Source organism: Petaurus breviceps, unplaced genomic scaffold (assembly GCF_028583685.1).
Source record: "Petaurus breviceps papuanus isolate PSGF00001 unplaced genomic scaffold, PetGlider_PUasm1.0 178, whole genome shotgun sequence".
NCBI classification, from domain to species: Eukaryota; Metazoa; Chordata; class Mammalia; order Diprotodontia; family Petauridae; genus Petaurus; species Petaurus breviceps.
Genome location: NW_027185777.1, coordinates 7,117,558 through 7,135,354, shown reverse-complemented (window position 1 = coordinate 7,135,354; position 17,797 = coordinate 7,117,558). Strand labels below are relative to the sequence as shown.

The 17,797-nt window shown below is 37.8% G+C and overlaps 1 protein-coding gene across 4 annotated transcripts in view; it reads left to right on the top strand.

The window, feature by feature from the left end:
* ITGA8 (integrin subunit alpha 8) overlaps positions 1-17,797 on the top strand; it is a 238,191-nt gene that overhangs the window by 118,792 nt on the left and 101,602 nt on the right. For all 4 annotated transcript variants that reach the window (XM_069086246.1, XM_069086244.1, XM_069086245.1 and 1 more), the window contains exons 16-20: positions 3,816-3,871; positions 6,250-6,404; positions 8,374-8,511; positions 9,011-9,078; positions 11,098-11,245. In XM_069086246.1, coding sequence (XP_068942347.1) covers positions 3,816-3,871; positions 6,250-6,404; positions 8,374-8,511; positions 9,011-9,078; positions 11,098-11,245 — 565 coding nt within the window. The remainder of the gene's footprint in view (positions 1-3,815; positions 3,872-6,249; positions 6,405-8,373; positions 8,512-9,010; positions 9,079-11,097; positions 11,246-17,797) is intronic.

Below are 17,797 nucleotides of genomic sequence, written 5' to 3'. Positions count from 1 at the left end.
CCAGCCTCAGACACTTACCAGCTATGTGACCGTAGGCAAGTCACTTAACCCTGTTTGCCTCAGTTTCCTGATTTGTAAAATGAACTGAAGAAGGAAATGGCAACCAGGAAAACCCTAAATGGGATCACCAAGAGTAAGACGCAATTGACAATGATTAATCAACAATAATAACAACAACAACAGACAGATAATTCCTCAGTCCCACTGGTAGAGATTTCTCTCTCTCTCAGCCAGCTGTGTAGCTTGTATGAAATGCCTGCTGACTGGATCCAGAGGAAGAGAACCTGAATTCAGATTCCATCTCCAGTGTTTATTACCCATGAGACCTTGCACAAATCTCTTCTTCTCGGGTCTTACTTTCCTCATTTATAAAATGAGGGAGTTTGATTACTTACTAGCTAATACCTAAGGTCCCTTTCACCTCAAGCTAAATGATGCAGAGAAAAGAAGTAACAATTAGTAATGTACTCTCTGGTTCAGTGGGAAAAGAGTTGGATTGAGATGTAAGGACATAGACTGGAAACCCGCCTCTACCACATGCTAGCTATACAACCTTGAGCAATCTCTCTAGGCCACAGTTTACTCATCTGTAAAAGGGGAAGACTGTGCTACATAACTACATGTCCTCAAAAGTCACCCTCAGTTTTGTTTCTATGACATAGTTTTCATGTAAAAAAATCCAGTGGTTCAACGTATAGCTCAAATTATACAATACTTTATAACAAATTATATTATATATGTACATATATATAAATACTATATAATAAATTACATAACACTCTATAACTAATTGTACCCTATGTGTGTATATATATATATATATACACAAACATACACACATATGTGTGTGTGTGTATATATGTGTGTGTGTGTGTATAACAAATTATATAACACTTGATTTAGACGGATGTTGTGAGGAAGTCACTTTGTAAACTGAGTGGTCATGTATCATTATATCCATTTTACAAACAAAGAAACCTAGATTCACAGAGGTTTAATGACTTGCCCGAGGTCACACAGCTACTAAGTACCAGAGCCAGACCTGAGACCCAATGCTTTTCTGACTCCAAGCCTACATTATTGATATAGTGGAAAGGATGCAAATCTCAATTTTTAAAATATTCTCTTTCATTTTAAGTTAACTACTTCTCTATCACACATCACTAATCTTTGCAGATATGCTGAAGGATTCCTTCTTTTAAATGTCGCTAGGTTAGGAGGTCTTTAGTAATCATAGAGCTGGAAGGTCATATAATGTGTTGCCCTACCTCCAAGCAAGACCACATGGAAACCATCATGGACATATGGTTTTCTGTCTCCTATTCTTAAAGGCCTCTATGGAAGGAAAGTCTTTGGCAGGGTCTTCACAAAGAGACTGGATTGAATCAGAATTACCAGTCAGACTGCCTGCCTACTTTGAACCAGAGCCTTCAGTTACAGTTGGAACTTTTAGCTCCAAATCAGTGCAGTGTTCCTATGTAGAAATAACCCACATCTTCCCCTCGTGGCCCCACTAAGTGTCTCTTGCAAGCAGGGGGTTGGCCTGAAAGAAGACAAAATTCTATGGTATGTTTTTAAGTCACCCTGGAGCACCATAAAATTAAACCCAATATGTTTGCCTTTGAGAAACTTAATTCATGAAGGGTTTAATCTATTCTAATTTTTCATTAACTGGGAGACTTTCATGTTTTCTGGGCCATAGAAGCCAACCCAATGCTATTTTCTACAGATGGGAAAATACCCCTCCCAAAGGTTATCACATGATGGGGCAGGGTTAGATTGTAGTCTTGTACTATACAGTTAGTAATCATCTGTAGTTAAGTCAAATTTGGGTGAAGCAAATTAGCAAAAGTCTTTGAATCAAGGTAATAGAGCTAAGATTGGTACCCATGCTTATACTCTCAGCTCACAGATGAAGCTGGAAGATCTCTTGAACTAAAAGTTAGATGACTTGTCAGAGCCCCACAGATGAGTGACAGAAGTCATATTTGGACACAAAGTTCTCTAGCTACAAATCTAGGGCACTTTCTCTTGTACCACACCTCCTACAAGTAATTAAACAGTTTTTTTTTTACAAAGGGTAATGTCATCAGTGATATAATTTCTCACAAGAAGAGAGCTCAAACTTATCACTTTAATGTAGCATTTTTTAGTGGGTGGTATTAGCAAATAACGGCACACCAGAAAAAATTATCACAGTATTTTAGCCTTGACAAGATTTTTATTACTAAGGAGAATTTTCTATTTTTAAGGTATTTAGCAATGTCCAGAGTATAAGACTTAGATCCGCCTTCGAGTGGAATGTTTTCTAACAAGTAGCTGACCTATTCAAAAAAGACAGCAAAAGGAAATTTTCCACTTAAGGCCTAGTCTGTGTCTGAAATTTCAAGCTACAATCAATTATTCATCTCACTTGAGTAATTTTAATTGAAACAGAAGTGGAGCCCAAGTTTGTGATTTCTCTTGAGAAATGGAGAATAAACACTTGTAATAGCAGTGAGGCCTCAGGCAAAAAAAAAAAAATTTTCTTAATGGTATGTGGCAAATTATTTACCCTGAAGGAAGGCATTGGCTAAGGTCACAGAAGATATATGAATCCCAGATGTGACACATTTTCATTACATTTGACACAAGAAACTGACACAGTTGTAATAAACAGATATAATTTGCTGGTTTTGAATTTGGTAAATACTTGAATTAATACTACTATTTCATTATTATTGTTGTTATCGTTACCTAGTTTTTATATAGCATTTTAAAGCCTGCAAAGTTCTTTATATTTTATCTTATATGATCTTTCCAACAATCCTACTAGCTCAAGTCAGCAAATATTTTCTAATTTACAACATTAGGGATTTGCCTGGGGAGACTTTGATGTTAAATGACTTGCCTTGGGTCATACTACCTGCATGTTTCAGGGGCAGAGACATGAAGGAGAGGCTTCCTGATTTCATCTGAGTTCTGGGGATGTTAGGCCTCCCCAAAACAATGGTTTAATCATAAAATAATGTAATAGCTACCTTTATTGTGTGTGTGCATGCATGTATATATGTGTGTGTGCACATACGTGTGTGTGTGTCTATATGTCTATTATGGACCTGCCCCTTTTACTTATTGATAATTATTTTTATTTTCAATTCCAAATTTTCTCTCCTTTACCTTGCTCTCCCACTCATTGAGAATGCAAGAAATATGATACTTACTACACATATGAAGTCACATAAAACACATTTCCATGTTAATAGCTCACCTTTATATAGCCATTTGCATATTATAAAAGCTTATAATTATAAAAGGCTTATAAAATTATGTATAATATAATATATTAAAGGCTTAAAATTATGAAAGGATTGTAATTATAATTATGAAAATTATAATTATAGATATATACAAGATGCCATCACCTATATTCCCTCTTTGAGGAAAATAGTACAAATCTTATTATCTTGCTTATTTTTTCAGTTGAGGGAAGTGAAACTCAAAAAAGTCATACCAATAAACTACTATTACCCTTATTTTTATAATAAGACTATTATGATTCTTATTTTTTCAGTTGAAGAAAGTTAACCTTAGAGAAGGGGACTTGACCAATGTCATATGGTCAGTGAGTGCAATCTGTGGACTAGAATCCAGATCTCTTGAGTCATAATGACACTCATACTGGGACAGAATGGTGATGAAGCTATATTTTGTGTCATTGTTATTGTTGAAAGACGCATTAAGACATCTCCTTTTATTTCTTTTGTTTGGGGAGGAGGAAACTATATTTTCAGAGTTTAGTATTTATGGACTAACAATCTTATTTTTTTTAATAGTTTTACTTTGAGAGTGTGCGCATCTGTAGAAGGTCAGAGCATTTCAAATACAGTAGGTAAGCATCTTTTCATATTCCTATATGTATATAGATGATAGAGTAATAAAAGTCTATTTCCTGCTATCTCACTCCACCCTTTGCCTTGTCAAAAACCAGTCTAGATACTGAAAAATTCTGGATTCCAATTGAGGTTTCTGAATATTATTTAGGATGAACAGATAGAATTAATGAGAAATTCAAATTTGCGTAAATATATCTGGGGTAATTAGGTTGTTAGATCAATGAAATGCTATATAGAGAGCTTACTTTCATTTTAGGGGAAATACCTTTTTAATTTTTAATTTTCTTTTTCTTTAATATTATCTTTTCTTTTCAATTATAGGTAAAAACAATTTTTAACCTTATTTTCATTTTTGCTTTGCTACAGTTTTGAGTTCTAAATTCTCTACCACTCATTGAGAAAGCCAGCAATTTGAAAAAGGTTATACTTGTGCAGTCATGCAAAACATATTTTCATACTAGTTATGATGTGAAAGAAAACTCAGACCAAAAAAACCCACAAGAAAAATAAAATTTAAAAAAAACTGTATGGCTCAATCTGCTTTCAGATTCCATCAGTTCTTTCTCTGGAGATGGATACTTTCTTTGTATTGCTGAGAACAGCTAAGTCATTCATGGATGATCATCATACAATATTTCTCTTACAAGATACAATGTTCTCCACTTTGTATCATTTCATATAAGTTTTTCCGGGTTTTTCTGAGAGCATTCTGCTTATCATTTCTTGTAGTACAATAGTACTCCATCACAGTCATATACCACAACTTGTTCATCTATTCTCCAATTGATGGATATCCCCTCAATTCCAATTCTTTGCCACAACATAAAGAGCTACCATAAATATTTTTGTACATACAGCCCTTTTCCTTTTCTTTAAATCTCTTTGGGATATGGATTCAGTAATGGTATTGCTGGATCAAAGAATATGCCCAGTGTTATAGCCCTTTGGGCATAGCTCCAAATTACTCTCCAGAATGGTTAGATCAGTTCACAACTCCACCAACAGCACATTAGTGTCCTAATAGGAGAAAGTACTTTTGGCACAGTTTTTCAAGGTATACTTCCAGAAGAGAGAGAGAGAGGCAGACTGATCAACATAATCTCAAAGTACTTGAATGACTGGGCTGCAGAATCTCTAATCAAATATCTTATAGCTAAGAGTGCTTCTAAATTCCAAAAAAAGAACTTTTGTAAGTGTTTTTCTTTTAAATAACATTGATATGTGGTAAAAAATATAGATAGCATACATTTGAAATCTGAAAATGATATAAAGCTAGGAGGGATAGCCAATACCCCATATGACAGAATGAGGATTTTTAAAAATCCTAACAAACTAGGCTATTGGGCTTACATAAAGGTAAATTCTGACATAGGCCCAAAAAACCCAGCTTCATTAATACAAATTGAAGAAGACTTGGTCAAGGAGCCATTCAATGGAAAATAGTAGAGAGAGAGAGAGAGAGAGAGAGAGAGAGAGATGTGTGTGTGTATGTTTGTGTGGTGTGTATATCTGGAGAGCTTAATAAACAGCAAGCTTTACAGAAATCAGTGGTGTAATAGGATACCAAACAGCTGATTTAATCTTGGTCTGCATTAAGGTAGAGTGTCCGATACAAGAAAAATCAGAGTATCACTGCCTCTACCCTTGTTAGATTATATCAAGATGATTGTTTCCAATATGGAGTGCTGTAGTTTATGAAGAATGCTGAAAAGCAGGGAGCATTAAGTAGAAACCTATCTAGCAAGATGGGGAAGGGCTCTGGGATCATGCTATCTAAGCCTCAGTCGAAGGAATTATGGCTGGTTAGTGTTCAGAAGACAAAATGGATGGCGTGCACAAAAGCTGTTATCAGGTATTTGAAGGGCTGCCATTTGGAAGATGAATGAGACTCGATCGGTTAGGTCTCCAGAGATACAATTAGAAACAGTGGAGGGAAGGTACAGAGAGACAGATTTACCCTTGATGTCACGGAAAACTTCCTAGGAATTAGACCTACCCAAAGGAGAATGGATTTCCTGAGGTTTGGGGTTCCCCCTCACTAGAAGTCTGCAAGTGAAGGTTACTTCACAGGTGGGTGGCAGGAGGGATTCTTGTTCAACTTCAAGTGCGATGAGAGTGTCTGTGATCTCCCTTCTGAATCCGAGTTCTTACGATTTTGTATTATCAAAATCAGCTGGTATTACATGTGTGTACTTATTAAATCCAAGAAATGTCTTATAAATTCCATCAACTTTGGTTTCCTGCATTTCTAAAATATTCTTCCCCAAAGAACCAACTTAAATCAAGAATTCTCTTTGTGTGTGTACAGCAAAGTATATTGTTCATTAAAGGTTTTAGTTCTGTGTTAAATGTTTAATTTACTTTTGTCCTGTAGCTCTGATAGCCGACCTGCAGTTAGACTCACTGAAACAGAAGGGAGCCATTAAGAGGACCCTCTTCAGGGATAACCATCAGTCACAGCTTGTCTTCTCCCTAGTGATAAACCAGCATCAGTCCCTCCAGTGCCAAGACTTCATTATTTACCTCCGAGTAAGCCTCTCCAAAATAATTTTTTTCTGGCCTCCAATGCCAGTAGGGATTATTTTTTTTTGTTCATAGTTGTGATTAGGAGACACCTTCTATCAATAAAGATTTGTAATGTACATTCCTAGAAGTGGTTGGGGCACTAGTCACTGAGAGGTTGTCCTTTGCTCAGAGTCACAAAACCAGTATGCATCAGAGGAGGGGCTTGAACTGGGTTTCCTTGACTTGAAGGCTATCTAGTACACTCTATTGTCTCTCCACATCCAGAGAATCACTGTGAAATCCCAGTAAAACTTCCAACCATTCTTTGTAATTTAACCATCATTTGCGTCTAAGAGTTGCCTTGGTATCTGTTAGCTTTTTGTGAATCGGTAGACAAGCATTTAACACCTTCTATCAGCTAGGCTTGGGGGATTGGTTGTTTGGTTGCTTGTTGTCCTTTGTTCTCAAAGAGGACCCATGCAACGAATGAAACAGTTCTAACCTGCAAGGATTTTATATTTTAATATAAAAGAAAATGTTTATTTTTTTATTTTATACAACAATAAACGGTTCTAACCTGCAAGAATTTAATATTTTAATATAAAAGAAAATTTCAAAGTTCCACAAGCCTTGCCCAGACCTCTTGCCCCCAAATAACATGTTTACTCTTCCCAATAATTTAGGGATACGCTGTAATGGAGCTTGAAGTTCATCCATTCCCAGATCTCCTTTGTTCTGAAAATCTTAATCATGGGATTCAGCCCATGCCTTCAAAACCAGAGATTATGAGTGTAGTGATATAATAATTTGGCATTTTTGAGCACTTAAAAGTGACTTACAAGTTAAAAGAGGACATGGTAAAGTTGAGAGACCTGCGTCTAATGCTTACTAACTCTGTGACTTTGGACAAATCACTTCTTCCTGAGCCTAAATTTCCTCATCTGTAAAATGGGACTATTCCCAAATAAGCCTTCCAAGTAACTTTGGCAAGAAGAGCAACTGGATGTATTTTCTAAACATAAGCTCAATGGAAACAAAGCTGAGTGTGGAGTCAGAGCACCTAGGTTATCAACCTGGCTCTGACACTTATTGGTGTGATCTTGGGTAAGTCACCTAAATCCTAGAGACTCACTTTCCTCCTCTGTAAAATGAGAGTGTTGGTCTAGCTATGATAGTATAAATTATAATGTTTATCATCATTAATCCTATTCTTACTAAATATTCAACGAGCATTTAGTAAGTCCCTGCTATGTTTCTGATCTCAAGGAAACTCATTAATTATGTTATCTTAATGAAACCAGTCTGTGATACTTTTAATTACATTGTTAAAGATTGTTCTCATTCTATGCTATGCACGTTGCATACATGAGCAAATCTGGGAGTTTAGCACTTTGTAAGGAGAGGAGAGTGAGGCTGTGTAAAGGGTTGATGGTCTGGGTGACTGAGGAGAGTCACTCCTAAGGGTGTCTGGGTGTTCCTGCAGAATCGCAATCTCTTGACCTCCTGGCTTCCTTCAACTCCCAGATGAAATCCCACCTTCTCCAGAAAGCTTTGTCCAATCCCTCTTAATTCTAGTGCCTTCCTTCCCTCTTGATTATCTCCAGTTTTCCCTATCATATGTCTTATTTCCAGAGTTCTTTGCATCACCCATTAGACGGTGATATCCTGGAAAGCATGGGCTTGCTTTCTCCCCACTCCCCTTCTTTGTATCCCCAGACACAGCGCCTGCCACATATTAGGTGTGTCAATACTAAGCACATAAATGCTTATTGACTGACATGATGATTTTCTGGTGACTTCACCTCTGGAAGGCTGAATTTTGCTAACCACTATAGCCCACATAAATCAGCAAATCTCTCAGCCTGTTGTTGTGATAATTGTTTCATTCACCCAGTGTTGTTTATTTAAAAAAAAAAGTCATGCTGCTGTCATAGATTAGCATCTTGTAGCTATTTCATGGAGCCTTCTTTAATTTTGTGATTATTTCCCTCAGGATGAAACTGAATTCCGAGATAAATTATCTCCAATCAACATTAGCTTGAATTACACTTTGGATGAATCCACTTTTGAGGAAGGCCTCGCTGTCAAACCGATACTGAACTTCTATCGGGAAAGCATTGTTAATGAGCAGGTATGATCAGGGACCCCCTTGAGTAGCCTATGTTCAACCAGGCCATGGAGGTTGTTTATGTGACCTTGAAACAGATCCCAACTCTTTGTATTTAATTCCTGCATACAAACGTGTAAACAGTTTGGAATTTTTTTCTGACATGTTTCTTGAAACACTGCATCACTGTGTTTTCAGAAGCCCTTCCCCTTTGTGAAACCCAGATTTAATTCATTCAGAATGTGGATGTAATGGAAGCAATACAGCCTGCAATCTTCCTGACATTGCCAGGGCTGCATTCCTTATGAAAACTGTAGATTGAATTGGGATGGGGGGTAGGGTGGGAGAAGATAGGATGTCAACCATACTCCCCTGGTAGGGCTGGTGAACTGCAGCCAGGTGGAGAGAGGTGTAGTGTAAGATGCACCTTTGTTTAATTTGTGGCCTTTCTAGTTGTTTCTGAAAGGATGCAGTGATTCAGCTTTTCCAAGTGACCACTGATGCTTGTTTTGAACAAATGTAGGCTCACATCCTGGTGGACTGTGGAGATGACAATATGTGCATTCCTGACTTGAAACTTTCAGCTAGACCGTAAGTTCAAATAAATAAACTAGTGTATTATACCTAATGGAATACAGGTGCTTACTTAAAGCTTATATAGGCAAGAATCTACTTCCAATTGCTAAAAAAAATCCCTACATGTAATTTTTGAGCTGGTTTAGGTCAGTTCTTTGTCACTTATATCAGAGTGATACACACTGAGATTTTGCATAAGTTGCCTCATCCTTCAGGGAGAGGAAAAATACGTTTTTCAAAAAACATATGTGTATATACACACAGACATACACATATACACATTAATATGTATGTGTGTATGTATATGTGTATATAATACCTATATATCAAATACTTTTTAAGACAATTTTATAGGAATAGGGGCTGGAATATTATACACATATATACATAAACACACACATATATATTTAAATTAATGAAGATGTACATATTTAAAATATAATGAAGATAGATAGGAAGGCCTTGAGACTCAGTAGGCGTTCAATAAATCCTTGTTGATAGATTGATTAATGAAAAGGAACCTAATTTATTTGGTGGCTCACATGGGAAAGGCATGATAAGAAAGGGCTCAGTCATGTTCATGCCCTGCATGTACTTAAGTGAGTGATCTCCAATCCTGCTTTCGTAACACCCCAAGTGTGTCTTCAGTTATCTCAAGAGACAGTTGGAGACTGATTATGAAGCTGAGGTTTATCTATGTAGATGTGTAAATAGACATCATTCTCTATAATTTAAAAAAAAAAGCATATTTTAAGGATCTCTGACAAAATAGCTCCTAAAAGCTGGGGTTATCATTGATATCGGCATTTATAACTGCATTCATTGTATTCTGTTACCAGGAGATAAAATGGGACAGCTGGTCTAAATATCCAGGGTTGGTGTGTGTGTGTGTTTCTGTGTCTGTCTGTCTGTCTGTGTCTGTGTGTGTAGGGGGTCCAGGGATGGGGAGGTAGGTTTTCACATCTGCCCTCAGGGTTGCTGTCAACAACTTCATGAGAATCATCCTGCTGTCCTCAGGGTCCTGATCTTTTTTCTTTGTGAACTTTAAAGGGGCCAGCTTCTTAGGCTGTGAGGTCACTCCCCCATGCTGGGAGGTTAGGAAGGTGGTAGCTTTGAGCAATCTTCAAATACAAAAGGGCTGTTCTTAAGTGAGAGTCTTCCAAGTCCCTTAGCTTGAGTTCTTAGCCAAGGAGCTTCTTCCATTGGTTTCATATTAAGAAATCAGAAAGCCAGGACCCATGGTTTCCATTCATTGTGTTGACAGATTTCCTTTCCTTGAGTACTCTTCCCTACCTGTGTTTCCCCGATAATAAGACCTATCCCGAAAATAAGCCCTCCCCTTACTGTGTAAGATTCCTCTAAAATAAGCCCTCCCCCAAAAATAAGTCCTATTGAGATTGCTACTGTAGTGTAGGGGATCACCTGCACTACAGGCTTTACCTAGCTGCCCTTTTTATCCTCCATCGCGCACTGCCCGTGAAACGCACACGGCGCTCCGAGCTGCATCCAATCAGAGCTGAAGCAGTGAGTGCGTCATCCTGTTCTTCCCCAGTGATTTGCTTATTGAATAAAGGTACATTTTTTTGTTCACATTTACCTGTTTATTAAAATTGCTGTCAATGTTCATTAAAATAAGCCCTCCCCTGAAAATAAGCCCTCTGGTGTTTTTCTGTCCAAAAAAATAATAAGACAGTGTCTTATTATCGGGGAAACACGGTATATCCTAGCATCAGGGTCTTTGTTTTAGCATTTTTCTTCACTCTTTCCTCTTTGACTCTTCCAGATTCCTCTTTTCTTGTCTCTTGTTTTCATGGATGGTACATTGTAATGACCCTTTGTTAATGGTGGGTTCTTCTCCTGCCCCCCCCCCATCATCCTTCTGTCATTTTTAACCTGTACTACCTACAATGGCCCGTCCTTCCTGTGTAGTGCCAAGCAAGTCATTGGCTAGGAAAAGCAGCCTTCAATAGGGCAAACTGCTCCACCATTGTAGACCTCCCAAAACTAATTAGTCCTCTAATTCTGTGTTTGTAGAGATAAGCACGAGCTGATCATTGGAGATGAAAACCACCTAATGCTCTTAGTAAATGCAAGGAATGGAGGGGAAGGGGCCTATGAAGCTGAGCTCTTTGTGGTGATACCTGAAGAAGCAGATTATATTGGTATCGAACGCAACAACAAGGTAATATTTAAAATAACTAATGATATTGAGGCTGAGTGCTGCAGGGGGTAGAGCACTGGGACTGGAGTCAGGAAGACCTGAGTTCAAATCCAGTTCAGATACTTATTAGCTGAGGAATCCTTCGGAGTCTCGGTTTCTTTATATTTGAAATGGTGATATTAGCCTCTAGATCAACAGGGGTTCATTCACTTTAGCAAGCATTTATAAGATGTGTCAGGCATTGTGTTAAGTACTGGGGATAAAAAAATAAAAACCAAACACTTCTTGACCTCAAGAAGCCAACATTCTACTGGGATGTAGGGTTGTTCTGGTGACCAGAATAACATGAGCAGGTCAATTAGAAAACTCCAAAGTACCAAATACATATGAGAATATTTTTGCAGTCAGCTCGATTTAGAAAGGTCCTGTCTGTCTCTCTTTTCCTGGCTAATAGGGCAGGAGAATTTTACCTGATGGTAGTAATTATAAGAGAAATAAACCAGGAAGAAGAAAAGATCTGGGCTCAGGTCATTAAGGCAGGATTAAGGTCCTCAGAGGCCCAAGGCACTTCTCTTTCCAGGCCCTGTGGTAGATACTTTCTTTAAAAAGCATATCTGATTTTGCAATGAAAAAAATCTCCAAAAGGACACATCCACTGGTAATTTCTTTCACTTTATGAAAAATAAATTGGCTTTGACATGACTCTTTCTAATCTTGCTGGATTTTTTAAAGGATTAAAAATAATATATATCTAAGCTCTTTATGTTATAATATTTTATTTTACAGCTAGGCCCATGGCCTGCTGTGTTTATTGTGTATTGGGCTCTGAAGGTAATATCATCATCCACATATAGAAGGGGCACCTTGAGTGGTCCCAGTTACTTGAGTTGACCTGAAGAAGAGAAGAAATAAATAAACATCCGATTGAAGTGACAAGAGACAAACTCTTCTTCCCAACCTGCCCCCCACTCCCCATTCCTCCTTCTTTTTTAGAGCCTGTTTATGAGCCCTTTAAGTTTCAAACAGGTCACAGGAGGCCTGGTTTTTATTATTGCTTATGGAACTGGGCCCAAGCCTGCTGTGAACTGATAACAGGCTGCATAAGCCCTGGAAAGGGTACACGTCCATTTTTCTTGCCTCTTGGCTTACTCTTTCACTGCCTTAACCAAGAAAAACTGACAAGTTCTCCCTCCCTACTCCATCAGTGCCATCTTTATTAAGCCCAGGCAGATGCTGTTTCTTCTCACTCCTTTTATTATCAGAACATTAGTCTTCCTGCACTGAGTGGTCTTGTGCCCTCCTCTTAAGTCACTTCATCTACATTATCCTTGAAAGCATCTTACAAAAGCTTTGAGAGAACCAGGACATCAGAACCACAAGGATTCACACACACTTGAGGACAGGAACTTTGGCTTCTATTCCTACTCTATCCTCCATACACCTAACCTAGAACTGAGAGGAAATATGGCGGAGTAAGATCTCTGACCTTCTCGTTAGGTGATCTAGATTCTAGTCCCAGCTCTGCTATTTGCCATGTCTGATACCTACTATTAGTCAATCAATCGATAGTTAATAAACATTTGTTTAAGCAACTATTATGTGTCAGGAACTGTACTAAGCACTGGGGGGTACAAAATGAGGCAAGTCACTAAAATTCCCTGGGCTTCGGTTTCCTCATTTGTAAAATGAGAGGGTTGAACTAGATCTCTGGCAGTCTGTTCTACATCGGGAGCTATGGTGATGGATGGATGGATGGATGGATGGATGGATGGATGGATGGATAAATAGATAGATAGCTAGATAGATGATGGATGGATAGATGGGTGGGTAGATAGATAAATGGATACATACATGCATATAAGCACACATACATGTATACATACATCTAGAGCTATGATTATAAATGTATATATACACACATGTAGGTATATAGATATATATGGGTCTATATATATCATTGTATACAGGTGTATATACGTATGCATGTTGTGCATGTATGTAGGTATATACATATATGTATATGTCAAGAACTATTATTACATACGCATATACACAAATATGTGTGTATAATATATACATATATGTGTGTGCATGTGCCAGTCAGCATAGTACCATTTCCATGGTGGATACTGGATACCATTTGCTGGTGACAGGAGAAAGACAGGTTTCAAGATCATGGATTCATTTTATACCCTCATAGCATTCTTTTAGTTATTTACATGGGATTCTAGAATTGATCCCAAAATTATGCACAAAACAAAGAAAAATAAGCCCAATGATGTGATTTTAAGAAATAGCCCTGAGATTCCATGCATATTTGGGATTGAATTCCCTCCATGTTGTCCTACCTCTCAGTTAAACAAAGAAATATGTTTTAGAAAATTCTTTTGTTTTAGCATAATAACAACAACTTTGTTCATCTGTTGGCTTCATGGAGAGCAGTTGTTCTGACTTTATGGCTGTAAACTCAGCTATGATCTGTTAAACAAGCCTTGATCCAGATAAAATGGTGTCCATAGTCACAGTCCATCTGGTCCTGATTATTTGGTTCTGCCATCAATCCTATTTGAGCCACTTTTCCCAGTCTTTATTTTTCTCTTTGACATGGCCTCTTCTTTTCCTTTGCCTATTTGTTCCTAAAATCTGCTTTCAGGTATGTTCCTATAGACTTAGAGGCCATTCACATGATGTGCACTTCTATATTTCTGTTTGACTGAGATTGTTGGTAGCTTCTCTAACACAAGGGTGGAAAAGGAAAATTCATTTTCCCCCAATGCTGAGATTTTGCATGTCTGTCGTTCGAAACCATATCTCAGGCAACATGAAAACTGTTGTGTGATTTTGTAGGTCTTAACTGAGAGTCATTTTTTAAAAACCACTCTTTGATAGCATTTCCCTATGATTTTTGCTAGGAGTGAAGGTATTGTGTTCTTCTTTGAGCTTTTATACTGCAATCAAAGTAATGAGGAGAGCAGCTCATAGGCTCATAGATACAGAGGTTTGAGGGATTTCAAGTACCATCCACTCTAACCCCCTCATGTTAGAGATGAAAAAACAGCCTCAGGAAAATTTAAGTGACTTGCTCAAGATCATAGAGATAAATATCAGAGGCAAGATTTGAACCCAGATCCTCTGACTTCGGTGTCAGTGTTGATCACATGTTTCTTTATTTTACAGAAAGGATAGTAAAAGAAAAAAAGAATAAATCTAGTGCACTTATAAAGTTGCAAGGAATAAACAAATACTAACCGATATAAAGTTATGGTACCAACAGGATAATAGAAAATGAAGGATGTTATATGGCATGCTGTGGAGTGCTCCTATCTGGCTCCCTAGATGGATTATTAATTCCTTGAGGACAGGCACTATGCCTTAAATTCTCCTCTGTATCTTCCTTAGTGTATATCTGCTCAGTGCTGTGCACTTGGTAAACACGCAGTCATTACTTGACATTTGATTAGCATTACCTCCACTGCCCTACTTAGTTCTCAAAGGCCAGGTATGCCAACAAAGGGCAAACTCTGGTAGTCTAGTAGGTCTTACAAGTCTAGAAAGCTATGGAATAGGGGCTTGGTAACAGATTGTCTAGTAGCTGAATTGCAGCCTAGCTAAATTCTTTTTTGTGTGTGTGTGTTTTGCCTTTTGGAGGGCAGTTGGGGTTAAGTAACTTGCCCAAGGTTACATGGCTAGTTTTTTGTGCGTGGGTTTTTAAGTGTCTGAGGCCTGAACCGAACTCGGGTCCTCCTGACTCTGGGGCCGGCACTTTACTCACTGCGCCACCTAGCTGCCCCAAAATTGTATTTAATTTTTTTTTTTCATTTTGGAGGGGGGAAGGTAGGGCAATTGGGTTAAGTAACTTGCCCAGGGTCACATGGATAGTTTTTTGTGTTAAATGTCTGAGGCTGGATTTGAACTCAGGTCCTCCTGATGCCAGGGCCAGTGCTCTATTCACTGTGCCACCTAGCCACCTAGCTAAATTCAAGGAGGCTCATTACCAGAGGGTAACAGAGTAGTGAATGATTCAGCCATGACAAATTTTAATTCTCAAGTTCTCTAGAAGGATCTTCTAATTTGTAAGGAGGTTTCAATCTATCTGTGGAGAGAGTACCTATCCCAATAAAATTATAGATCATTGAAGTATTGAATTCTTGATCGATTTAAAACATTCATTCACTTATTTCATTCAGAATGTATCAAATGCCTACTGTTAGCACAGGTGCCTGGGGGAGGATGTGGAGAGAGCTGTATAAAAGATAAATGAGATGGGCACTTTACCCTGAGGGAACTTATCATCAAGCAGGGAGAGGTAAGAAATACACAGATTAATGATTTAAAAGCTAGAATGTAATAACAAACATTAAATGACTACCATGTACAAAAATTTGGGGATACAGTTTTTAATGGCTCAATCCCTATCCTCAAGGAGCTTGGATTATGCCAAGGGAAATGAGATGTTCTAAGTTTAGCATAATCTAAGTAGGGAACATGGGAACAAAGGAGAGATCCATAGCAAGTATCCTAAGAAAATCTGAATAGAAAATTCAAGGAGACCAGATGAGAGAAAACATCATTTCCTTTTGTGGAAATCAGTGAAAGCTTCACTGAGGTGTTATCATTTGAGCTGGGCCTTGAGGGTGAAATAGAAGATCATCAGGATGAAGACATAAATCAATCAATCAAAAAGTATTAAAAGCCCACTCTGGGTCAGGAGGTCTGTTAGGTGCTGGAGATAAGACAACAAAAATGAAATTATCCCAACTCCTGAGCAACATTAATGAAGAATGATTGCTCAAATTCTATACAGAGAAGAAAGAGAGGCATTATTTTGGGCATCTCAAGTTTTTTTTTTCTTTCTCTACTTCGAGTTAAAACTAATGACTTGATTATAGCTACAAATGGAAGAAACAGAAAAGGGTTCTTGGAACAATGGAGGAAAAAACTTAGTTATCTATAAAAGCAAGAATTGTTTTTCCTAAACCTCAGTTCAACAATTCTAAGACATTGAAAGAAAATAAATGTAAAAAAAAATAGGAAGGGAGAAAAAAGATCTTGGATTGATGTAGGTGCCAAAAAGGTCGAGTACTATTTCTAGCAAGGATGAAAAATGTATTGTTTGTTTTTTGGCTGCTGGACAGAATCAAAATGTTTACCAAAGAAGATAAGAGTTACATGAGAAATGGAAAATCCTGATGAAGTCTTACAGGACAACAGAGAAATAACTTTGTCAAAGCTTTTGTTATTTTCTTAGCAAGTGGATAAATTTTCTTTTTCTTTGTTTTCTTTATTCATTCAATTCCCCTGATATTCCAGTCAGCCAAAAAGCATTTATTAAACATTTATTATCTGCAAGACACTGTGCTAAATCCTCAGTATACAAAGAAAGGCAAAAATAGTCCCTCCCCTCAAGGAGCTTACAGTCTATTGGGAAGAGACAACATACAGTCAACTATGTACAAGATATCTACAGAATAAATCGGAGAAAACCTCAAAAGGAAGATATTGATATTATCGAGACTGAGGCAGGTTTATTGCAGAAGGTAGAATTTTAGCTGAGAAGTGAAGAAAAATATGGAGGAGAGAATTCCAGGCCTGTAGCCAAAGAAAATGCATAGAGTAAGAGATAATCCGGTATATGAGGGACAGCAATGAGACTGGTGTGACTGGATCATAGAGTATGTGGAAGAGAGCAAAGTGAAAGAACCCCGGAAAGATAGGAAGCAGGCAGGGTATAGAGGTCTTTAAAAGTCAAACCAAAGATTTTATATTTGATACTGGAAATAATAGGGAGCTTTTGATTTTATTGAGTGGAGAGAGGAGAGTGCTGGGGTCAAACTTGAACTCTTTTGTCATTCAATAGTTTCAGTCATGTCTGACTCTTCATGACCCCATTTGGGGTTTTCTTGGCAGAAACACTGGGGTGGTTTGTCATTTCCTTCTCCAACTCATTTTACAGCTGAGAAAACTGAGACTTAGAGAAGTATAACTAGTGGAGTCAGGATCTGACCCTAAGTTCTCCAATTCCAAATTCAGTGTTTCACAAATAAAAGTATAGCATACTTTTTGGGAAGGCTGGTATACTGCTGGGGAAGGCACCAGCATATCAGGCCCTTGGTAGTCAGAGGAAGCCTGATGACACATATCACATAGTAACAGTAATAATATATAAATGAACATAAGCATATATAACATGTATGGTAAGATCATATAGATTTAGAACTAGAAGACACCATGAGAGATCACTGATTTCAACCCTTTCATCTTGCAGATGATGAGACTGAGGCCCAGAGAGTGACTTGCCCAAGGTCATACATATAGTCAGCAGTCCTGAGATCCAAATCCAAGTTCTCTGACTCTGTCCATACTCAGGCCTCCTTCTACTGTACCATTATGTTCAGTTGCCATTTGTAGAGAGTGATCTTAACTGTAGAACTGTTTACAATATGAGTCTACTTTTAAATTAATCAGCCATTCAGTTTTTCAAATATTTAGTAGTAGAGGAATATATATTCTTGTATCTCCAGTGACTTTCACCACCATCCTGGAGTTGGAATAGACATTGGAACTCTTCAAACA